We start from the raw sequence: 8,622 nt of genomic DNA, 5'->3' as shown, positions 1-8,622 counted from the left end.
TCCCTGTCTTTTTTAATCATATCTATTTTTACTTTGGCTTTGTCAGAAATCATAATAGCCACTCCTGCCTTCTTTTTCTCATTTGAAGCCCAAAAGATTTTGCTCAAACCCTGAACCTTAAACTTGTGTATGTCCACCCGCCTCATATGTGTTTCTTGTAGACAACATATGGTGGGATTTTGGTTTCTAATCCACTCTGTTATTTGCTTACGTTTTATGAGCGAGTTCATCCCATTCACATTCAGAGTTATAATCATCAGTTGTGCATTTGCTGACATTTTCAAATCCTCCCCCAATTCTACCCCTTCTCCTTAAGCTATTTCCTTTAAAACCAGTGGTTTGCTATTAAGACCCTGTCCCTTATCTCCTCCCTTGATTGACTTCCCTTCCTACCCCCTCCCTTATTTCCCCCCCCCTTTTTGTTTTTAAAAGCCTTATGAATTCCCTCCCCCTCTGGATTATCTTTTTGTATTTGGCAATATATTCCTATGTATAGCAACATTTAGAAAACTTAAGTTTATATGAGTTTTTCAAACTCAAGATGAAAGTACAACAAATATGTGAAGCATTTTATATTTGAAAACTCAAATTTCTCAATAGTTTTGAAATAAGCTTATAAACCTCTATTAATTTAGCAATTATAAAAGCCCATTATTTTAGTTCATTCTCACTATAAATAAATCTTAATGTATTGCCGGGGTCCGCAAATATGGCTACCACTTTGTCCCTTCTCTTCATGGATCTCCTCAACTTATAGGAGAGCTTAACAGCATCTGTTCCCCTCTCCCCCCATTAGTAATTCAAACCAATACCATAATACCTCACCTAATAATCACTAAAAGAATGATTATAAAACTTTGAGAATTTTTGAAAGTAGATATTCATCATGTTAAGATTTCCTAAAGCTACATTTCTCCTAGTCAGTAAACCACAGCAAATTCATCTAGTGAAAATGAAACTTAGGACTTTATCCCTGTGCATAATTCATTGTAGTTTAGTAGAAAAAGTCCTTTATTTAGAATCAAGAGTGTCTATGATCATATTCAATGTCACTCATTTGTGGCCTTTTTCATCTTAGGGGAGTCACTCAATTACTCCTATAAAATAAATTGGTTAGACTAGATGATCTGTGCCAGTTTTAAACCAGTGACCCGATGAATTCATTGTACATCTTGTAAAAGAGAAGCAAGAATATCTTCTTCACAGCTATAGCCGGAGTTTTGAAACATTGTGTCAATCAGATTTTACTGGTGAGAAGTTTTCAAGTTTATTGACACCTTCATTATCTTAATAGTATTATGATACTGGTAAAGGAAGGATACATAGCATTTTCACTTCACAACTAATATGAAGGAGACTTCGTTATTAATTATGATAACCTGAATATTTGGAAATGATTTAGTTAAAGGACTTTTTTTTATAAACAAAGATAAAATTACCCTTTCAATAGTATACCTAAACAAAAATTTTTGGTTTTCATCTTTGACAGACTTTTTGGTTTTTACAAAGGAATTCTCCCACCTATCTTAGTGGAAACACCAAAAAGAGCAGTAAAGGTAAGCAATATATACCTTCCCCTTGGGAAAAAAAACCACATCCTTGAATAATAAGGACAGTTAGAACATTTTATATTATTTCTCAAAATTATAAGTACAAGTTTAAGATTCTAAAATTGTTAGCACTGACAATCTGTGATAGTCCTGGAATTTCAATTCCTCTCTCTCAAGTATATTTAACAGATTCCAGATTATTTCTCCAAGGCAATTATACTGCTTTTTAAATAAGTATCAATGTAAGGCAGTAGTTTAGATCCCTTGGATTAAATTTGAATTATACGTTCCAACTATTTCTCCCAAGTCAGCTGGTATTTGGTAAGTACTTACTAGGTTTTAAACATCGTGTTAAATTCTGGGGACACTAATGTTTTGTGACAGAAATTATCCTAATTATCCACAACAGGAAACAAAATATATGAAATAGGTTATTGTTTTGGTTCAGCAGTATTTTGTATCACTTTTGAGAATTTGTCTACCAATTTTAATGATCCTCAAATGTTCACTGTTGTAAAAACCCATTTCTTTAATACCAATTATTTAAATGATTCCACATGCCTGAAAATCATGAAACACTATGATCTTGAAAGAATCAGATTTATAAATTTTTCAAAAGCTTTGGGAAGACACATGTCCCCCCTAATTTCTTAATTTTCTGAAAATTCTGAATTTTCTTACTACTGTTCAGGACACCATCATGCCCTCAGGCACCCAGGCTCATGGCTATAGTGCCATACTTAGCTCCTCATTTTTGCTCATTCTTCATATTCAATTCTTTGTGAAATCTTGTCATTTATACCATTACAACATCTCTCATATTACCTTACCTCCATTTATCCTTTGCAGATGTTGTTATAAAGAAGCCCATTAGATTTCTATCAGAGATAAAAGGAATTTCACAGTATTAGGGAAAGAATCAACATTATTAATCATGTAAAAAAGGAAAATTATATAATTATGTCATTGTATGCAGGAAAAGTCTTTGACCAAAAAGAGCAGTCATTTATGCTAAAAACGCCAAAAAAAGTATAAGTGTGACAGAATCCAGTTTTCTAATATGTTAAAAAAAGTGTGAAATAAAAACAAAAAGCTAGTATTATTTATAATTCAGCAATACTAGTAATTTTGCCAATAAGTATATGGGACATTTCTTCTTATTACTATTTTAAATAATTGTAAAAATGCTTAGGAGAGCAATAGGACAACAGAAAAAAATAAGCAGGCATAAAATATCTGCAAAGATGAGACAAAATCCTTCCTACTTGTAAATGACATGATAATTTTTCTAGAAAGCCCAAGAATCAATCTAGAAATAAATTGGAAAAAATAGCTTCAATAAAGAATAAAACATAAATCCACAAATACAATCAACATTTTAAAAAATGATGATGAACTTGAGGCATCTTTGATCTCCCTAGTTCATCATTATTATTTTGAACTAAAAAAAAATGAATTGATGGATTGATAAACAAGTATTTTTAAGTGCTAGTTGCATGTCAAGCACTGTATTAGATGTTTGCAATTTTTAAAAATGGCTTTCCCATAATAAAGTGAGATGAATCCAGAAGACTTAACATCCAGAATGTTCATGAATATTTGCACAAAACCAATTTGGAAACTGGTTTTTCTGGCTATGTGTATTTTTTTTAGAGATTTTTTTTTTGTTGTTGTTCTACAGATGTGTTGGGGGAAGAGAGAGGCAATGAGTAAAAGGGAGAGGTAATAATTGCTTGCAAAAATAAAAAAATTTAAATAATGAGAAAAAAAGATGAAATGAGAGGTGAAAATGATATAAAAGAAATAAAATCTTATAGAGATTCTGTTCTATAACAAGAGACTTATCTGAGTGGCCTAGGGTGGTCGTCAGATGTAAAGAACGAAACAGATTAGAAGCACAGCTTGTTAGCTCAAAGTGCTCCGAGTTACAATGGAGTCACCAGCTTATTATATAGAAAGTTAAAAATCCCCTTCCCCCCAAAGCCCAAGAAAGTTTCCCACAATTACAGAGAGCAGTATTTTTACTCTAGACAAAACAAAAGCTTTAGAAGCTTCTAGGTGTGTAGATAAAAACCTATGCTAAACTATAAACTATATGTGTTATTATTAAATGAAGTCTGGAACATTTTGTTAGGCCAGAAAGCCCCTGAATTTCTCAGCCTTGATGGTATTAAACAATATTTTTGAGCCTCATTATTTTACTTTAATTCTGGGCAAAATGCCCCTGCTAAGGGTTCAACCTTGGCTGTACCAGGCAGCTGCATTCTTGGCCAAAGGGAAACTGTGTTAACCCTCCTTCTGCTGGATTACTGAGAGCCTGAAGCTTTTTCAATAAGACTATATTGCTTTTTAAAGAAAGGTGTGAATTATTAAAGGAATCAAAAGAGGAATCTCAGATTTTTATCTTAGATATCCCATTCCAGTCTTGAACCTGATAGGGAGAAAAATCAATACACGGCTCTGCTGGTCTGTATTGATCATTTGATGGGGTCCAGATAAAAATATAAATTTGAGATTCTAATTTCTCTTAATGGCTTCCTACATAATCCCCATTTTTCTTTAAATTAATATGATTTATTACACAGGAAAACTGAATAATGAAAGAAGTTATAAATTGGTTATAATCATCAGTTATAGCTGGGTCTGATAGGATTTACAGATCAAATTGTTTGTTTACGGCTCTCTACAAAATCTCTCAAGGAAAGAATTGGAAGAATAATAAATACCTTTGAACAGGAAGTGGTAAATCCTACACAAACAACCAGTCTGAATGATTCTGAGTCTGAATACAGATCAAATCATACTTTTTTCAACTTTATTTTTCTTTTAAAATATGACTAATAAGGAATTGTGATTTGCATGACTGCACCAGTACAAAGTATATTAAATTGCTTGCCTTCTCAATGAGTAGGGAGGAGAAAGGGGGAGAAATGGGTACTCAAAATAAAATGAATGTTAAAATTATTTTTACATCCAATTGGGAAAAATAAAATATTAAATTAAAATAGAGAATATAGTCTTATGATCATAAATTTAGAATCACAAAGAATCTCAGAGTCCAACTCTCTTATTTTAGATATGAAGAAATTGATTCCTAGTGAGTTTAAGTGGCTAAGGCCAATAATTTTCTGAGTCTCTTTTTTTTTAACCCAAAACTTCCATTTGGGATATGGTTTTTGGTTTATGTTAAAAAGTAGGAAGATCAATAGAAATAGATAGTGAAGTGAAGTATGGCTGAAATGCCTTCAATCAGTGCCTTGATGGGCCAAGAATTGTACTCATTAATTAGGTTGGCAGCCCCAAGGCAGAATTTCCAAAGATGAAATAACTAAAATTAAAAATTTCCAGGACATGATCCTTGGTGGCAAGGAGGTTAGTGAAATATGGCTGGATATTAGCATGACTGGGACCTGATTGAAATAGTGAGCCAAGTGAAGCACACACAAATCAGTACAAGGTCCTGGGCGGGGGTGGGCGGGAGGGAGGGATTCTGATAATGAAAGGGTTAAAGATCTCCTGGGCACAGTAACTGCCCCTGTCACCAAAGAGGCTAGAAGGAAGATGATTGGGGAGTGGAGGATGAAATGAAATATATCTGGGGCCTATATGAAACAGTAGGATAATAGATAATAAAACAAAACTATATAATATGTTTGGGAGAAAATACATCAATAAAGCAATTTACAAAATGAAAATTAGAATCTGGAACACAAATTACTACATATCAGTTAGGTCTCCCAAAATCATTCTCTAAAATGCAGCACAAAGCAAAAGTAAAATCTTAAATAGAAGGAGATAAATTGGGGAAATACATTATACTTAAATAAGCCATTGTCAATATTAAATACAAACACACCAAATAACATAAAATCTAAATTCATAAAAGAAAAATTAATGGAATTAAAAAAGCAGTAACATGATAATAGTAGGAAACTTTAATATCCCTTTCTTATACTTAGAGAAGTCTAACAGAAAAATCAATGCAATAGAAAATGCAGAACTGAACAAGATGTTGGAGACTCTAGAACTAAAAGATTTGTATCTTCTGAATGAGCTCTCCCTCCCTCTCTCGCTTCCTCCTTCCTTCCTTCCCTTTCTTTTTTTTTCTCTGTCTCTGTCTCTGTCTGACTTTCTGTCTGTCTGTCTCTCCAATTCAGATAATATATGTATATGTATATTTGTTTATATGTATATGCAAACATGTATGCTTGACACATAGATGTCTATAAGTACATATATTTCTCAGCAAAATGAGTCACTTTCCTTTACAACTATATATCACATTGGAGCACGAAAAAATTGCAAATATATACAAAACCCTGAAATACTAAACATAACCTTTATAGAGCATTGTGTAATGAAAATAGTATTCAATATAGAGAACACAAGGAAAAGATAGAAATCTAAATAAAGGCTTAATAATGCGATCCTAAATAAATGGGGGGACAAAGAACAAATCATTGAAACTATAAATAACATTAAATACATTGATAATACATATCAAAATTTCTGGAATTCAACTGAAGTAGTCTTCAGAAGGGTGGAGAGTAAACAATATCCCTAAAGCATACATAAACAAAATAGAAAAAGAGAGTATTAATGAACTAAGTGTGCAAGTTTAGAAGACCAACAAGTAAACCCAAAATAAGTACAGAGGAAGAAATCTTGAATATTAGCAGAGAATTCAATAAATTTGAAACACAAAAGATTTTGAACTGTTAAAACTAAAAGCTGAAGAGAAGAACTAAAGATCAATGTTACAAAAATCAAATTATAGTCTTGGTACTAAGAAATCACATTCCAAAAGTGATCATTACAAAAAATTAGAAAAAAAGTGATAAATTCATTTATAGGAACAAAAGATCTAGAATATCATGGGAACTACAAAAAAAAGGTAGAAATGAAAGGTTATTAGCACTCACAAACATCAAACTGTATAAGTAATCATCACAAATCAATGAAATAGGATCAAGGAAGAATCAGAAATAATGGAATTTAATAACTTAATGCAGCTGATCTCCAAATGTATTTTAGGAAATAATTTATTTGACAAAATTTGCTGAGAAAATTGGAGAGCCATCAAGAGCTCCTTTTCCAATAGCCACTGATCTTAGCAGTCTGAGTTCTTAGATGGTTCTTGACTATTTCTCAGGAGGAGAAGATTGGAAAGATTTTTTGAAAAAAAAAAGATTTCTGTCTTAGAATCCTTGGGATTCTGAAGAAGCATCTAGTATGGCCACTTCCAGTATGCTTTCTTTAGCCTCAATTAGCTTTAAATTTATATATTTAGTAAGGTATTATAGTAAGAACAGTTACTGCAAAGCATTTCTCTCCCTAAAAATGTTTGGGGCATACCTTCCCATTAGTACACAGAGTACAAGGAAAAAATGGCCTTAAACTTAGAGTATGACGGTAGCAAGGTATATGTGTAAAGAATATTTATGGCCAAATGCTAAACTCATTACTCCTTGTTAATGGATATATTTCTTTGAGTCCACTGTCAACTTTCTCTTCTAGTTCACGAGTCCTTCCTAGTCCTTCCTCTATCATTTTGTCAATGATATGGTTCTCCCTGTTCTAGGTTACATGTATTACTTCCTATTGATTGTTTCTCTATAAAAAGGAGATGGTTTCATGGACAACTTTCTCTCTAGGGCATAGTTCAAAACTGAATCTTCACCTCTGCTACATTCTTCTGTACTGAACTCACTGATGAACTGATATTTTATATATAGACACAATGGACATAACTGATTCTTTTAGCCAATCATATAATTTTCTTTCTTGACTCAAAGAATTCACAGTGTATAAATCATCTTGTTTACCCACTTCAAACTTCATCACTGTGCATTACTTGATTGATCAGGAGTGGGAAGAAACATTTATATTATAATGAATTCAAAATGGATGCATGACCTGCTGGTCCATATCATATTTTAGAAGAAAAATAAATCATGCTTTTTGTAGTTGTGGATAAATGGGAGGATTCTTTGAGTTTCTTTTAACATTCTTAGAATGTTTTTAATTTATTTTTCTCAATTACACATAGAAATCAATTTTTAAATATTTATTCTTTATAATTTTTTGCGTTCAAAATTCCCTCTTTCTCTCCTCCCCCTCATTTAAAAGGCAAGTGCTTTGATATAAATTATACATGTGCAGTCATGCAAAATGTATTTCCATGTTAGCCATATTACAAAAGAGAGCAGAGAAAAAATATAAAGAAAGTAAAATAAGTATGCTTTGATCTGTATTCAGACTCCATCAGTTCTTTCTCTGGAAGTAAAGTTTTTCATGGCAGGTCATTTGGAATTGTCTTGTATCATTGTATTTCTGAGAATAGCTAAATCATTCATTATGTTGCTGTTGATGTGTAGAATGATCTCTTGGTTCTGTTTACTTAAATTTGCACCAGTTCCTTATAAGTCTTCCGAAGTTTTTCTGAGAGCATCCTGGTCATTGTTGTATATAGCACAACCTGTTTGTATGCCAAATATCATATATACTACTTGATCATGTTTTATGGGCCTGTGGGCATAGAAACCAAATTGCTTTCCAGGAGTATTTTTGACAAAATAAGGAATAGAAGTAATTTACAAAAGAAAAATATATAGTTTTGATACCACTGAATTAAAAAGCTTTTGCATGAGGGGACAGCTGGGTAGCTCAGTGGAGTGAGAGTCAGGCCTAGAGACAGGAGGTCCTAGGTTCAAATCTGGCCTCAGACATTTCCCAGCTGTGTGACTCTGGGCAAGTCACTTGACCCCCATTGCCTACCTTTACCACTCTTCTGCCTTGGAGCCAATATTGGCTCCAAGACATAAGGTAAGGGTTTAAAAAAAAAAAAGCTTTTGCATGAGCAAAAATAATCTACCTTAAGAAGAGGAGTGAAATGTAATATTTTTATCACAAGATATGATGAATATGGGAATTTCAGGGAAACATGACCAGGGACACAATATGCACAATGACTTCAAAACTGTAAATGTGACATACATTAAAAATAAAGCCACAGTCTACAATTATAATGATCAATCTAGGTCCCAGAGGAAAAAAAACTGAAGAAAAATGC

General features: G+C 32.6%; 1 protein-coding gene across 1 annotated transcript in view; it reads left to right on the top strand.

The window, feature by feature from the left end:
- The window catches only part of SLC25A21 (solute carrier family 25 member 21), a 129,838-nt gene that overhangs the window by 4,489 nt on the left and 116,727 nt on the right, over positions 1–8,622 (top strand). Inside the window, exon 2 of the mRNA XM_044659950.1 lies at positions 1,451–1,556. Coding sequence (XP_044515885.1) covers positions 1,451–1,556 — 106 coding nt within the window. The remainder of the gene's footprint in view (positions 1–1,450; positions 1,557–8,622) is intronic.

Source organism: Gracilinanus agilis, chromosome 2 (genome assembly GCF_016433145.1).
Source record: "Gracilinanus agilis isolate LMUSP501 chromosome 2, AgileGrace, whole genome shotgun sequence".
NCBI classification, from domain to species: domain Eukaryota; kingdom Metazoa; phylum Chordata; class Mammalia; order Didelphimorphia; family Didelphidae; genus Gracilinanus; species Gracilinanus agilis.
Note: the sequence above shows the minus strand (reverse complement) of the source record. Positions and strands in the feature narration are given on the sequence as shown.